The sequence below is a fragment of the Orbicella faveolata genome, unplaced genomic scaffold (genome assembly GCF_042242905.1).
Source record: "Orbicella faveolata isolate gen_17 unplaced genomic scaffold, um_ofav_v1 contig_2, whole genome shotgun sequence".
NCBI lineage: Eukaryota > Metazoa > Cnidaria > Anthozoa > Scleractinia > Merulinidae > Orbicella > Orbicella faveolata.
Genome location: NW_028301547.1, coordinates 15,508,749 through 15,525,265, shown reverse-complemented (window position 1 = coordinate 15,525,265; position 16,517 = coordinate 15,508,749). Strand labels below are relative to the sequence as shown.

The following is a 16,517-nucleotide window of genomic DNA, read 5'->3' as shown; positions in this document are numbered from 1 at the left end:
TCCAATTTTTCATTCAATTGCAATTTTGTTACTATGCATGCGCTGCATTTAACTGGATTCTTTCAGTAACAAAGAAAAAGCTGAGAATTGCAAGGTTCTTTGCATCGTTACCTTTTCTAACATATCTTTGTAATAAAAGACTAAAACCATCAACACTGCATTCAATTATAGAGAAAAATAGCACAAATAATGTGGGTGTTGAGTAAATAAAATGATCTCTCTATTGACAGCATGTTTGTTTTTTGCAATCCGTGTGCATGCACTGAATTGCATCAGCAAAAATGCATTCAAAATCTGTCTTCGGCCACCTTAACTGATTGTAAGCTTAATTTAACGCAATTTCAGAACAAAACTAATCACCACACCCTAAATTGTATTTACTTCTGAAATGCTAAAATCACAACAACATTAAAAAACTCATTTGGGGGCTAATAGGTTGAATATTGGTCTTAAAGACGCCAACTTCATGTGGTTTTTCTTTAACCATCAACCAGTTGCATGGCCATTTCGTTCTCCTGCTGCAAGGATGGAAAGGAAGTTATCTAAGCACAGTGCTGAAGGCAGTTGTTTTAAAAACTGTCCATGGTGACCACAAGTTTCAAGGGAGTACAGATTTTGGTAAAAGCTCTCAAAGCCAGAAGATAGTGTGCTGTATCACACACCGACATAGAGAAAATTTGTGCTGTCGAGAAAAAGAAATTCCCTACACTTTACCTCCAATATTTTTTACGTCTTTCTTCCTGAATGTAGTGACTTTTTTTATGAGCCTTAAAAGGTTTCCATCACTCGTCCTGTTTCAGCTTAACCCTATGACACACCTTGTCACAGCTGTGCAGCAGTTTTGACAGTTATGCACCCATACCTAACATTTCTGCATGGCTGTTTAGAAAACCACTGTCAAATGTTTCCTGAAAATGGTTCCTGAAACTGTGAAAAATTTCCAAAGCTAACATGAAGAGAAATGTGCAAGTTTTGACTGCAAGATTGACTTTATTAATGTACAATAATGTTCTAGTGTAATTTACACTAATTAGGTGTTGACAATAAAAAAGAAATAATAAACATCAAAAATAACACTCAATACAAAAACAACAACAACAATATAAAATTACTAGTTATTAATTTCTAGTGAGAATTTTTTTTAAATTTAATAAATAACGTGAAAAATATTTGTGGGCTATGTACAGCATAGTTGAATAATAAATTAAGAATAAAATATAAAAAAATAAAAATAAAACGTTACTAGCGGTTAATTTCTAATGAAAACTTTAAATTTAAAAATAATGTTACAAAGTAAGTACAAAATATTGGTGGACTAGCTACACATACTGACGGCAGCAGTTGAAATCAGAACACAACCAATCATCATCGTCATCAGAACCAAGTAGTCAAAGGTAAAGAGCACCTGTCGTGCTAAAATTACTCACTCTGGAGTCTACTCTGGACTCACGCTTGGTAATTTCTCATCGCAAGATTTGCTGAGGGCTTCAGCATTTGACTTCAGAGACTTCAATAAAGCCTCGTCACATTTTCCATCCTTACTCAGCTCTTCCATCATGGAAATAATATTACCAAGTGCCAAAATATTCTCATTGCCTGCACTCTTTACCTGGGCTATTGTTTCTTTGACTTTTTCGACTTCTTGCTTCAACACATCTGCATTAATGAAAAGTTCCCCGTCATTTAAAGCTTTATGCATCTCTTCTTTGATGTAACCAAGTAAACCCCAAGTGATATCCTTTACAAGTGTGCTTGCTCCTTGGAGTGCTCTCTCGATGGTGCTATCCACAGCATTGCTGCTTTCCCTCTTGTTCTCTTCTTGCTTTTGACGTTCAGCTACTACAGCTTCCAGTGCTTTAAGCATGCCATCTGCTTGGACTTCATCATTCAGAGCTGTCAGTGTGTCATGAGCGCTACTGGCTTGCGTGTTGCCCTTCTTGAAGTCTGCTTGTTCCATGGCAGTGCTCATACGCTTCAGAGTTTTTAGGTAGAAGGAAAGATTCCATCTTGTTTCAGTGCCAAAAATATTAATTTTTGCTGCTTGATCTCTAGCACCCTCCCTAGTGTTGAAGACTTTAGTAGAAAGGCTTGCCAGTGACAGTTTTAATCCATTATAGCACTCAAAAAGGGTGTTCAGTGCCTTTAATAACTGCTCAAATGCCATGTGAAGCTTGGGATTCAGTAGAAACTCTGAAAATTTCAACAAAGTGAATTACATACATGAACTTTTTGCAAATGATTTCCAATTTCTTGTCTTGAATTTGAATATGATTAAATTCAACATCTCAAACCCTATAATTTCCCAGTTGAGAAACTGGAGTTGACAATGATGAAGAGGTTGCATGTTAGGTTGCATTCCTAAGGGATGATCTGGATCAGGCTTTATGATCTCAGATCATTTGGACCATGGCGTACCATAGGGATTTACTATTGTTTCAGGATCAGTTGCCTGAAGTGCTTCAATGATTAAATTGAAAAGGAAACTCAGAGCAGTCTCTTGCTATCAATATGGAACCCCTTTCAGATCAGAATTGTTACTCCCAGGTACAGCTTGAACAACTCTTACACTTTTCACATCCTCTCCCTCTCTTAACTATGATGTGAATCCATCACTTGACAGACCAATCTCATCCCCAGAGCCTGCATGTATTTGGTCAGCAGTGACTGAAAGCCCAGTGCTCTGGATAAAGTAAAAGACCAGAACCAGAAAATCCTGGCTCCATTTTCATTGTGTGCATGGGTTCAGTTTTAATAATGGTTTCTGAACATGCGTAGAGCAAGTGCCTGCTGCAGCTAATGCTGGCTTATGCTTAAGGGGCGGGGTGGGGGTCAGAACCTCTCACTTCCCATACCCTGCTCTCCTGCTTCCCATACCCTTACCTCCCAAGTGTACATGGGGTGGGGTTCTCATGGGCCAAAAAATTAGATTGTGTTAACTGTAGGTAGTGTTAGCTGACACTATCCACCAATAAAACAACCAACAGTCGGTCGATACAGTAGCCGTCAACCCCGAGCCAATACACAACCAATGTATCAGCCAACAGTCAGTCAAGTGTCGGTTGAGTATAAGACATAGTTGAGTGTAGGGTTGGGTATCCATCGAGTATCAGTCCATACATCAGCCAATATGTTTGCCAGTCAAGTGTTGGTCAAGTAAGGACCCAAATTTGATCAGCATTCAACTGATACTCAACCATAACTTGACCAACTGTTGGCTGATATATTGGCCGTGTATCAGCCAAGTGTCAAGCAATACTTGATCCACGTATCGACCCAGTGTCAGTCAATATATTGGTTGACAGTGCTGGCCTACAGTAAACATGATCCAAAAAAATTTAAGTCGAGTATAAAAAGGATGAGGGTGCTTGTCATACTTTTTAGGGGTTAAAAAGGCAGCTTTGGTACCTCTTAGGGTATTCAGCCCCAAAAGGTCCACAACAGGAGCTTTTATGGTAAATTTTAGGGTATAATGAGCTGGAAAAAAAAAAAATGAAAAGAGATATTTGATAATCAACTGAATTTTAATTTTGGCCCAGAATTGGTTCCTCTTAGGGGTAAAAAAAAAAAATTTCAAGCCATGCCCACAAAACAGGATCTTGGTACCTCCCTGGGGTTCTTTTTCGAAATCTCAGACAAGCACCCTAATCCTTTTTACATGGGAGTTCCCCCACGCCCCAGGAATTATGATGCTGAATTAGAATTTCTTGGGAGTTGAGGGGTTCAAACCAAACAACCTTTCATGAGGAGAGTACAAAGATTTTCTAGAATAACACATCCCAGACTTCAGACAATAAGAAAGAGTCTTTCAGCTCCTTTTAATTTCTGTATGTCATACTATATGGGAACTAAAAATGTAGCAGGTCGCAATGGAAAACAAGTGACTATATTGTGAACACACTTATCTTGAAATAAACTTTAATGTGGGGGTATCCAAATGAGCGTAGCCTGCAATACAGGCGTATTTTGGCGAGTGAGTACATTTGACAAACTGAGCACCATCTTGGATTTAAACTTGGAAGAGGTCTAGGGAGAGACGAAAAAGTGTCCTTGGGAGTAGGAGTGAGGCTGAAAGAGGAGTAAGGGAGCAGGAGAGGAGGAGGGGAAGGAAAAATATGCCTGCCAGCATTCATTGTTTGTTTGAGAGATGCCATTTGTAAAGGAACAGAGTCTGTGATTGGTGCAGCATGGAGCTAATAGATTGATGCCTACCAATAAACTGTAAATCGATATATTGGAGTCACACAGACAATCAAGTCATCATGGATTAACACCACTATGAAACATTATTGAAACTCTGTAATGCACTGCAGACATTTTTGCGTTTCTTACGCAAATAATTGTTACTGTTGTTAGTGCAAGGGATTCACATCTGGATCACTCTTCACTAGCACAGAATGTACAGTAAAACCAGATTAGGCAGCAAATTCTCCCCTCTTCCAAAAAAAAAATTGTTTGTTTCAAAGGTATGTTTGCTGCTTAAATCAGTGTGCTTGTGAAAGATGTGTTGGTAAGATGCAAAATTTCCTGTCAGAGTGGGTTGGAGACACGATTAGAAAATCGCAGAGAATCATGCACAAATGGCGTAACCAGCTTAACTGCATATTTTGGCTAGTACAACTCCAAAATCAATCCTGCCGTTTCAGTGACTTGAAAGATTCTCAGACGAAGAATGGCTTTGTTTGCCAACTTTTCAAAACTTCACATGTCATATTCTCACTGATGTTTGGCATCATTTGGACTCTGCATGTGTTTTTGATTTTAATGGGAAGTGAATCTTAGCTTTTAGTTCATTTTCACAAACTGGTTGATCATTTCCGGAAGATCAGTGAACCATAACTGATTAGGGGGTGTTTCATGTTTCCATAGCCCGTGTGGGCAGATGTTTTTTCCCCACCTTCTGCCCCCACCGCCTCCCCGCACGCTTTTCCTAAGCCAACATGGTGGCGAATTTACTCAATCACCAGCTAATACCGACAACTCATGAAACCACGGAAAACACCTACACTGCAGGCTAAATGAGCTTAAAAGTTGCGCTGCAAGTTTGTCACTTAATGCACCTCTAATATCACAGAATAAACTCTGATGAACGCTCTGATTGGTACACAAGAAACCCTCAAAATTATGCTGCTCATGCAACAATTTGCATATTCCAACACGTCAGCTCGCACTATCACTTGCACTGTTTACATCTGTATGGGCCATTCCATTTTTTATCCACCCCCTCCTCCGCTGTTGACGAAATTTTCTGATAGGGTAAAAGGGAAGGTCGAAATTTCTTAAGGTCATGGTCCGTAGGCGTAATTTACCGAGGGGTATAACGAATAAGTCGAAAATTTCTGAAGGTCACGAGGACGCTTTTGAGATTTTCTGACAAGGTTAATTACCTTTTTTCTGAGGGGTCTTGAAAACCTTTGATCTTTTTCTTAGGGGGTTGGCAGGGGGTTGATCTTTTTCTTAGGGGGTGATCTGAATCAGGATCAGTGATCCAAGACCACTAGAATCATAGGTCATAAGGAGCCGGTTCCTTTGATGCACCATGATCCGAGTGATCTTGGATCACTGATCACGCTGATGCAACATTACGCCCTGTCTTACTATTTAGTCTAGTGTTTGTTAAATCAAACTGTACAGATTAACTTAAGCCTACCTTCGTATGGATACTAGCCTGCGTAGCAGCCGTTTCCTTTGCTTTTCCAGGAGGAGAGATCGAACTAGCGATCGAGGGAGCGCGCCTGGGGTGAGCAAAAAATGGGGAGAAGTGGGGAGGGGGGTAAAAAAGTGAAGCAAGTTAGCTATGTATCACATCAAGTCACAACACTGGCGCAAACTGTTTAAAACAAACACCAAACCTTTGGAATTACAGTAAACTTACATTTTCAACTATTCTTCTAGTTGCTCATGTGAAATGTCTCCAGTCTGGCCTCCAGTCAGAGTCAGCTTTGATAGGTCAGCGGCGCCAGTCGAGGGAGTCGGATACGCATATGAAATACAAACACGTGCAATAATTTTCGCTGACGTATAAAGACGCCCTCTATATATTTGCTCTATTTCAGTTTTAAAAATCCACGCTCCTTGCGGCGCGTAAACGTACAAAAACATTATCCATCTACACAGCGCGGAGGATCTAACGTGGTGGACTGGAATCTAGTACAAATAATCTAAACATTCAAGATGGCGGATACCGGTGACTTTTTGACTGCAGACGATAAGGCCACAAACATGCAGTATGTGAATGACATAGAATATCTCAGTGAATGGCCTCCGGTAGAGGGAAGAGGAGAATCTGAAAAACTGACTCGGAGAAAAAGACAGAAAGTGGATCGTGTAGAGGAAAGAACTCTATGTGGTGGGTTAGAGAGTGAAGGCGTGTTGTGGGCTCGGCCTGCCCTGGCAAGATGGTGGAGAAAGAGACAAAAAGACAGAAATCATCTAGATTCCGTAAATATGCCAAAATCAGATAATCCAAATACATTGCTCAAATATGTTGCTAGGTAGGTATTACCACTGTCATTTTGCATTTTACCTCAGAGTGGGAGTGGAGGTGAGTTGGGGGAAGCGGCGCGGGGTGGGGGGGGGGGGGGATATTGGTAGGGGAGCCTGGTGCTAAATCATAAATTTGAGTGATCGATTTTGGACCTTGTACAGTCAAACCTGTGTTAGGCGGACATTCTCAGGACCCTTGCTAGTGTCTGCTTAATACAGGTTTTCCGCTGAAAACAGGTTCCCCAGAACTCTTCTTAAAGGGCTCATATAATATTCCCTAGTATTAAAAGGCCTTGAAAGTAGTAATTATGTTAGTTTAAAATTCTTATAATAATACCTTTTTCCTTCCCAGAATGGCTAAGACCTTATGCCGTAATATGTTTTACAGTAATCAAAATAAACTTTTAACTTTTTTAAACTATGGAAATTGATTTTTAACTTTTCAAAACAATGGTGATTAATTTCTAAAATTTCTCTTAACCGTTAGCTGTAAAGAGGCCAAATTATGAACTGTTAGCCGTAAAAGCCACCACCCCATTAAGCTTCATTGAGACCATCTGTGAAGGATCACACAATCATGAAACAAGAATTTAAGCTCTGTAAAAGCAAAATGAAATGCTAAAATGTCGCATTTCTGCGACAGCTCTATCTAGGGAAATGTGGGAAAAACATGCATCCTTTTAGCAGTGTCCTTTTAATACAGGTTTCTAACAATAGAAATAACAATAAAAGTCAAGTTTAAGTTTTCGTTGAATACTGGTATTTGTTATAATAAATGTGAGGGGGGGGAATGGGACTTCTGCTGCTGTTCGCTTAGAGGGTGTCTGCTTAATTTGGGGTCCGCTTAATACAGGTTTGACTGTATTGCACACACATCACCATTTTGTCAAGCACTTAACATACAATTGTGAGAGTGAGATCAGTTATACAGTGAAAACCAGTGTGGATCCGGGGGGGGGGGGAAACTCATATAAAAAGGACAGGGGTACTCATCAGAAATTTTGAAAAGAACTCCTAAGAGGTACCAAGATCCTGCTTTATGGGCGTGGCTTGAAATTTTTTCCACCCCTAAGAGGTACCAAATTCTGAGACAAAATCAAAACTCAGGTCATATCTCCTGTCATATTTTTTTCGGCTCATTACGCTAAAAGGTGCCGCAAAAACTCCCACTGTGGACCTTTTGAGGCTGAACACCCTAAGAGGTACCAAAAACACTTTTTAATCCCTGAAAGGTACGATGAACTCCCGCCTCCTTTTTATATGGGATTACCCCCCCCCCCCGCCCCCCACCGTATGGATCCATGCCTGAAGCCCCCCTAACCATTAGAACACCACACTTCCAGTGCTATTTAGACTAGCTATAATCTGTTATGCATTGTTGTATCCTGTCATTAAAATACTGGAATAATGTATTACTGGTATTTTCATGAACCTCAAAGTTAAAAACTTACTTTTTTAAATTAGCGTATAGCATGCCATAGTTTTATAATATGATTTTTAAATTGTATTATTTTTAGACACTTTTTTCTTATATTTTATCAAAGCACTTAAGAATGTTTTATAAAAATTTTAGTGTTATATAAATCTATTATTATTGTTATTATAGGTTTTCCAAGGTGATTTTAATAAAGTTCTTGCTGTTAGAGCGGTTTTCAATTGAGTGTCGTAAAATCAAAACCAAAACCAATTACTTACCAATTAGACTTCTCAGCTAATCTCAAACTGTAGTAAAACCAAAACCAAAACCAAAGTAATTGTCTAATTACTTTTGACACTCAACTGAAAACCGCTCTATGAAAATTTATTTAAAAAAATATTAATTATAATAATTATAATTATTATTATTGTCATTGTCATTGTCATTGTCATTGTCATTGTCATTGTCATTGTCATTGTCATTGTTATTGTTATTGTTATTATTATTATTATTATTACTTTGCACCATTGGGCCAAGCAGACCAAATCATTTGGCCCTACTTTTCCAGATCTGTAAAGAAAATGTTAGATCAACAAAATAACACCAAACATATTTTCAGGATTGATATTGGCCACAAAACTGTAATGCTACAGAGATTGTTGATGTTGATTAATTTTAAGATATTTCTTCAATCCACTTCAAAAATTATTTTTTCAACAGCCTTCCAGAAGGAAAAGCATACTTGAAGCAGCAGATTTATGCCTTAAAAGAAAAGGTGGCTTCACATCGTGGAAATGCTGTCCTCCGTGCTGCATTAGCTTCTTATCAGGACCTGTTACAAGATACCTCATCTGCTTTAAACAATCTAAACATTGCTGCCAAGCTGGATCCGCAAGATAAGAATATAGCCTGGCTACATTTAAAAGTACAGCGACGCAAAGAGCTTGAGGAAAAAAGAAATTCCCTTCTTGACCATCTTGTGCAGTCTCCATCTTTTGAGCACAAGATGGCACAACCAGTTGAGGTAAGGTTTTTTGCCATGACTTTCATAATAATAAATATGCATTTCTCAACAAGTATTTTTTGTCCATTGGCTGGCCCACCAAAATAAACAACAGTATTGCACTACTTCACCACATGTATAGCTGTAAGTGTTCCCAGTTGAGAAATGAAATTCCTACCTTTTTTATTTACCTGAAGCTTGATAAAGGTACCTCTTTCGGGTGGAGTCTACTTGTATAGACCAATATACGCAGGACCCCTCAGGATATAACCATTGAACAAGGGTGGAATGATTGGAAATGGAGGAATATTAAAATAAGTGAGCAGCTTTTTACAGATCAAGTGAAGGCTGTAGTAGTACTGTTCGACAGCAAGGGTGTCAGAGGCATTACCCTTTAAGCCAGCCAACCTTCCATGACTGCCGATGTTTATGTTAGTGACTTACCTTTCAGGTAGAGCGGCGCCACTGTAGTACCCTTTGTGCAAGAGAGTTTCTGTTTGATTATTGCATGACTGGTACCCCTGTTATCATCACAGGGATTGTCAAGACCTTGACTTCTGTTCCGTGGAACTTTCAACACATCAAAGAGGTGAAAAACCATTCACTGTCCATGTATTTGTTTGTATTGGAAGAATTTGTTTCTACAACACAATAAAGTGGAGTGCACTTTCGTGATTTGAAATTAAGCAACTTAGACTCCCCTTTAGAAGTAAACCACTATGTGTTAGCTGAAATAAAAATCCAACAGGCCTTGTTAAAACAGATTGCAACTAACTTCAACAATGAGGAAATGACAACTATTTCAATAATAATCATATCTATGACAAAATTCTGGATCATGATTGGTTCTCCACATGCCTATTTGTCATGTAATGAGTTCACAATCGTGTGGGTGTCCAGTTACACTGGTTTCGACTTTTTGTAATAATTGGATACAGTAGCCATTTTGCACTTCAATTACGTGACCTTCATTGGCTTCCTTCCTTGTTCCCTACAGTTTTTACAGCTTATGGGAAACACCACTGACTTTTTCACTCAAAAGAAGTTCTTAAAGGAGCTCAGTCACGGTATTTTGAGTCACAGTGAAACCTGTATTAAGCGGACCCCCAATTAAGCAGACACCCTCTATTAAATGGACACTTAGCCTAGTCCCGAAATTAACGTGTTATATTTCCCTTTATAATGAACCTCTGTTCAGCGCACACCTCTATTAAGAGGACGCGGACTCTATCTAATAAATCGTATTTGGCTAATTTCTATTGTTAAAAACCTCTATTAAGCGTACACCGGACTGAATTGACAATGTGGCATTGGATGACGTCCTTGAAATAGTTGATTAACTGTACCCGTATTATCGTTGCTGTATAGAAAGGGCATTATTACAAACAAATTAAAGTTGGTGATGAAAGCTGATGAAGTTGAACTCTGGATAGCTTCGTTAACAACCTGGAACTTTACTACAGTACATGGGAACCGTTGAATGTTAATTGTTAACAAACTGTGCAATTGTTATAAACCTTTATTAAGCGGACATCCTCTTTCAAGCGGACAATTGGGAAGGTCTCAAGGGTGTCCCCTTTACAGAGGTTTCACTGTATTTTGGCCACATACAAAATTACCTTTAAATGGTAGGAAACCTGAAAATAACAGTTTAATAAGATAGAAAAACACCAAAGACATAATGATAACCCATAAAGAAACAAGGATGGCTAAGGATGGAGAAGATTAACACTGATTACAAATGACAAATTTGAAAAATTGAGGCTAAACTTTTCAATATGCGCAAACTGTGACTGAGCTTCTTTAAAAGACTTTTTCAATCTTGAAATTTGTTATTGATACGGTTAATTAGTAATTGGACCTCATGTTGTACAATTCAGGGAGAAAGTTTGCTTGTAATTTAAAATCAGCCTTGCACTGTGCACTTGTCCGATTTTAGCCTGCAATGCAGGCGTATTTTGGCGAGCAATTGCGCACATTTTGACCAAGCAAGTGCCATCTTGGATTTGAACTTAGAAGAGGCTAGTCCGATTTTGAAATTTCTAGAATTGTGCTCCACTCAGTCCAATTGCTATTACTAATAATATTGACTTTATTTAAGCGTCAGCGTTTCGGTTGGCAATAAAATAATGGTATCCTGTTTTCTTGATGTAATGCTCCTGACATTTTCTTTTCAAATTACTTTTGCAATTTACTTGAGTCTGGATTAGTTAATTAGAGTTTATATTCATCATTTGTGAGAGGTATATCTTATATTTATACCTTAAGTTTGATTTAACTTGAATATAAATTCCTAGAGGGTCTTATTTTCAAATCTACTTGGGAGACCCAGCATTTATTTGGGGGGTGGCATTTAATCGGGAAAATAGGGTACATGTATTATGTAGTTGGCTACACTAATACAGCAAACAATAACATATCTTCCCAAAAAATTCTGAAACACTTTTTTAACGTAGACAACTGTCAGACAATTTTTTTGTACTCTGTCACGCATGTCCCTATCTTGTCACGGAACTCCTATTAAGAAACTACCTGTCACGAACGTTTAAATGCTGTCACGAAAGCGCAAGTCACATGAAAGTCAGTTACTTGCTAAGCTGTTTTCTTTTCCATGGAAGAATCTTGTCCCCATTTGCGTACAGCTACCCACTCTCCAACGAAGTAAATGAATAATGAAACTGCAAAAGCTGAAGCGAAGAAGGCAGCAATGAAGAGTGAGTCCAACTTCTTCAGGAATGGATACACCCAAATATCGGCAGCAAACGCCACCCACAAAACCCAAGCTGTGTAAGCAACTGCGAATCCTAACACGGACAATACTCCTTTCTTTCTTGACGGGTATTTGTGTCGAATAAAACACAATTCTAAAATCGTGACCAAAGGGAACGTGTGCATATAGTGATTGAGCCATGAGGGAATTTGTTGGGCTTCCTCGGGCGTTTGGCAAGAGTACGGATCGGCTGCATAGAGACCCCAGAATAACAAACTGACAGTCGTACCAATCGGAAAGACAAAACAGGCGAACGTGTAGTCGCACAAAGACGCGAAGATCTCGCTCTTTCGCTTCCTGACGACTTCGTGAAGCTCGGTGACGGTGGCCATGTTGAAATACACAAGTTGTAACACCATGTTTATGAATGTCAGGAACTTGAATCTTCCTCCATATGTCTTGTGAGCTTCCAGGTTAATCTCCGAGAGATGATAAGTTACTCCAATCAGATGTACAAGGAAGCATAGATAGTGAAAAATGAATGCATGCCACACACCTGCCATGTCTTCTGCTGTCAAGAGTTCGACACGCGCTCGTCGTTATGTAATTCGTTTCCGGGTGTAGCCTGCAGAACAGGCGGATTAGCGGGGCGAGACGCGATACACGGAACACGTGGTTCCGGGTCGCAGATTTTCTCCTGATTTTTGTCTATCCCATAATTTAAATTAAAACATGTGGAAAAAGTTAGGAGAACTGTTGTTTGAAAATTAATCCAATTTCTTAGCTCAATAATACAACACACTGTGTTAGCCCATTCTTGGCGATCGAGCACAAAAAAATAAAACAGTGTGAAGACAAAATTAATTTGCTCACTTGTCTCTAGGCATTTCTTGAAATAGTTATTTCTTGCAGTCTTCATGCCTGACTTTATTTTGTTTGGATAAAAATTGAGTATCAGTCAAGTTTTGGATGGAAAGGGTTATTATAAAACAGTTTAAGAAATAACTTGCCATGATGAATTATAGAACACAAAGGGTTTTTCCAGAAAATCTCCAAATCTCCAAATGGAAACTTTTGGTTAAGCCCCCCCCCCCCCCCCCCCTTCCATACCCCTTTGGAAATTCCAGTTTAGCTTCATACTTTTCTTTAAAAATTTTGGCATTTGAGACCCCTCACCCCTTCAGAATTTCCAATGGCCTACCAAGAGGTGGAGGGTGGGGTGGGGTGTAGCCATTACAGATGTTCCTTGGAGTCGTCATGCAGCTTTTTTCTGTGTGGGAAGGGACCTTTATGAGACGTGAAAGATTGCACAATGAGCTTAAAGAGCATCTGCATGGGAGACTAGGGGGAGGGGGCATGGATATTTTCTGGAACTGGACAATGACCATGTAGTTGTGCTGAGACAGTTGTCAAGTCATTTACTATTCTTCTTTTTGCGAGAAAAAATTTTCAGAATATTTATATCACAAGTTTTCTTTTTATCTTCACAGGTAGTTGGTAACAAGACTGCACCCCTCAAAAGGATGGTGAAAGAATCCACAGAATGGGCAAAGCTTGAATCGGCTTGTAGCATGAAAATATGTGACTTTATTGACTCCCTGCAATCATTACAGGAACCTCTTTACCTGTTTGACTGGAGTATACCAACACATGTTCCAGACCTGGCCAAGGAACTGGTAATTCCCAAGTATTTTGCTGGAGACTTCTTACAAAGGACTTTTCCAGGGTCTCTCTACCAGGATAGTTGGCCAAGCCTGTTTATTGCACCTTCAGGTTTACACAGTGATCTTCATGTGGATGCATTTGGTTCAAACTTCTGGATGGCACTCTTTCAAGGCAGGAAAAGGTCAGTAATGCATGGTATATATATATCATCGAGTGTAACTGACAGGTCATAATGACAGACAGCTTTAAACATAGCTGCCAAAACAGACACTTCCTTGGCTCATCAAATAGTCTTTCCTCAATTGAGCATCTGCAAGGGGCTATTCAGCAAATTTCTTCAGACAGACACCTCTCACATAATTTATGTCTTTTGAGCAATATCAAGCTCTTAGACAATTAAAGAAAAATGTTTGATTAATGATCAAGGATTAGATATTTTCTTTTGAGCTAGTTTCCCTATTTTAGTCATTGTCCTCGGTAAAATTATCTGCATAAAGGGTTTATCATTATTCACACATTACCACAGAGAAACTGGTTTTCTTAAGTTCCAAAGCTGACTTGTCCATTAAACTTCTTGCGTCAGGAGCTTTGGAATTTAAGAAACTTCTAAAAGTGCAGAGCTCTTGCTTTTAAGCTTCACAGTCCTTAGGCAAGAAGTCTGTTTCTGAATTCTTACTTTCAAGTTTTTTAGCATGAAAAAATAAGCAGCTCATCTTAATTAAATATGCACATCAACAGCACATTCTCTCTCTTCAGTATTTAATAACTTATAAAATAAATGTATGGTTAATAGAATTATTAGAGACTCTAACATTAACTGTTACATTTCCGTCACAGGTGGACCTTCTTTAGTAAAGAAGAGGTACCCTTACTTTATCCACACTATGAGGATTCACTAGACCTCGTATTTGATGTTGACCTGAGTTCTCCAGACTTTGATAAACATCCTCTTTTAAGTAGGGCAACTCCTCGGCGGTGCATTTTAGAACCTGGAGAACTTCTCTTTGTTCCTTATGGTTGTCCACACAGAGTAGAAAACTTAGAAGATTCTTTGGCAGTTTCAGCGAATTTTGTTGACATATCAAACTTTGAAGTTGTAGTTGAGGAACTGAAGGGAAATGCTTTGTTAGATCCTCAAGCTGAAGATCTTGTGATACAAATGACAAAGGACGATTTTCCAGTAAAAATGTTTAGTCAGCAAAAAGATTTGCCATGGGATGAGTTCAAGATGTGGCCTAGAGTTGAATACAAAGAGTATGATATTGATATCAGTGATTCGCATAGTTGAGGGCTCTTTACAACACATTACATTTAGAGTACTTTTCTTTGTGAAATAAAAAAAAATCATATACATACATGATGGTCTCACTTTGTTACTATGGAAACCTGCTGGGTCCAAACCTCCAGACAATAGATCCAAAACTATTCTATCATTTAGAGCAGTGGGTAAAAACATGCTTTATTTGTCACCAAATGTCAACAACATTCAGTGACTGATTAGCAAAATTTCAAGTAAACCCTTAGTCAGCAAAGTCAAGAACTTAGTGTTACGGACCAGAAATCCAAGGTATGCTGACAGATCCTAGTTGAATGCATGCCAACCAAACATCACAAATTTGATGACAAGTATCACTTTCAAAAGCATAGCTAGGGGGGTCCTTGGGTGCCCGTTAGCCCTCCTTTTGTAAGCCTTTTTTAAGCAAACAACCTACAGCAGGTAGCAAAAACACCATGACAATCTGGTAAGTACCCTCACTTTGACACAGTGTGAGCTCCCTTTGAAAAATCCTGGCTATGCCCCTGACTTTCATGCAATGTGGTGCCACTTAGACACAATAAATTTATTGTGACGACTTTGTAGCATTATGGTGTACCTTTGCTCATAACAAAATGCTCCTAGAACACCAAGATAAAGATATGAATTCTTGAATGGAGAGCAAATTGAAATACATTTCTAGTAATATTTTTCCAAGACACAACCATAGAATTGAAAAAGTCTGCCAGACTTTTTCAATTTGGATGTGTTAGTTATACACCCTTGTATAGCCTTGTATAGCCTTGTATAGCTTAGGTGCACCAACATAATAATTTTGTTAAACTCCAGATCAAGTGGTCCAGGTTCTTGAAGCCCTCGTTAGGATCTGTTATAATGTGATGCGTGACGCTGTATAACTTAGCAGCATGTGAGTTCTCTTGAGACCTGCTCCTGCGAGTTCAACCTACTTAAATATTCGTAGTCAGTTGCAATGTAGATTTCACTGAGTAAACGTCTCTTAGTTTTATCCTGGTCATCCTTCATTTTATGACTCATCCCTATTGTGTTAATGTGCGACTGTAGGGTTGGCCTTTCACAAGAGACCATGATCTGCTCTTTGTCAAGGGGCACCTTAGTCAATGGCCCTATTTGCGAATATTTCTGCTATTTACCCACAAGATTGGAGGACAACCTTTGGACAGTAATAACGATCCATTCCTGCTACTGCTGCCCCTTTCTCATTTCTACTTATTTTTTTGCAACATTCTCTTTGAAGTTTTCCCAAGATGGCTTTCTTTTTGAAATTCTTACACTGATCTGCTTTATACCGTGCAATTTACTGTCACTGCATTGTGGGATATCTAATGTGGAAATGCCTAGTGGGTTGTGGCCTCTTTGGGCCTATGGCCACCATGGGCCTCCTGCATTTTTTTATTTTTTCATAATAAAAAAATAAATACAATAAAACAAAATAAAAAGAAAGAAAGTAACAACAGAAAAATAAATTAAAACAAAAAAAGTTATTTTATAAAAAAGAAAAAAAATAAGATAAAAAAAATAAAACAAAATAAAAAATATCGGTAATAAAAGATAAGAAAAAAAAAATAAAGGCAATAAAATAAGAAAAAATTAAACAAAAACATTAGGAAAAATATCAAAAAACACTATGGCCATAATGGGACACATTAGACATCCACAGAGTCCACCGGCCCAGAGATTCAGCCCCAAAATACGTGTTTTCATTGTTCATTTGAGGCATTACATCAAGCAAGGGAACTCTGGAAAACAAAGCAACTGAAACTGGAAGAAAAATTTGCAAACAGTAGTAAATACACTTGTTTGTGGTCTCACCTGATTAAGAAAAGCAGGGAAACATATCAGTTTATCTGTTGAAGACTGTTTCACTCAACTCATATTTTAAAGCACTGAAAGCTTAAGCATGTTCTCAGAGCCACTGCAATCAACAATATCAAATTGTTCATGT

General features: G+C 38.6%; 3 protein-coding genes across 6 annotated transcripts; 1 reads left to right on the top strand and 2 right to left on the bottom strand.

Moving 5' to 3' along the window:
* Positions 1 to 970: 970 nt before the first annotated feature.
* On the bottom strand, positions 971 to 6,012 carry LOC110044426 (uncharacterized). Of its 4 annotated transcripts, none has more exons than XM_020749979.2 (3): positions 5,873 to 5,944; positions 5,648 to 5,732; positions 971 to 2,190 (listed from the first exon to the last, which is right to left on the bottom strand). In XM_020749979.2, exon 3 carries the CDS (start codon positions 2,162 to 2,164, stop codon positions 1,436 to 1,438), a length of 729 nt encoding a protein of 242 aa, XP_020605638.1. In that variant the 5' UTR covers positions 2,165 to 2,190; positions 5,648 to 5,732; positions 5,873 to 5,944; the 3' UTR covers positions 971 to 1,435. The 4 variants fall into 4 exon arrangements, with proteins under 4 accessions (XP_020605638.1, XP_089145968.1, XP_020605645.1 ...); XM_089289842.1 differs by having other exon boundaries at positions 5,666 to 5,732; XM_020749986.2 differs by lacking the exon at positions 5,648 to 5,732 and having other exon boundaries at positions 5,873 to 6,012.
* Positions 6,013 to 6,114: 102 nt separating this feature from the next.
* Positions 6,115 to 14,633, top strand: LOC110044419 (uncharacterized). The gene is made up of 5 exons (XM_020749966.2): positions 6,115 to 6,491; positions 8,621 to 8,924; positions 9,355 to 9,492; positions 13,104 to 13,459; positions 14,116 to 14,633. Exons 1-5 carry the CDS (start codon positions 6,172 to 6,174, stop codon positions 14,564 to 14,566), a joined length of 1,569 nt encoding a protein of 522 aa, XP_020605625.1. The 5' UTR covers positions 6,115 to 6,171; the 3' UTR covers positions 14,567 to 14,633.
* Positions 9,504 to 12,407, bottom strand: LOC110044444 (androgen-induced gene 1 protein-like). Its single transcript, XM_020749996.2, has one exon. It carries the CDS (start codon positions 12,174 to 12,176, stop codon positions 11,496 to 11,498), a length of 681 nt encoding a protein of 226 aa, XP_020605655.1. The 5' UTR covers positions 12,177 to 12,407; the 3' UTR covers positions 9,504 to 11,495.
* Positions 14,634 to 16,517: the final 1,884 nt, after the last annotated feature.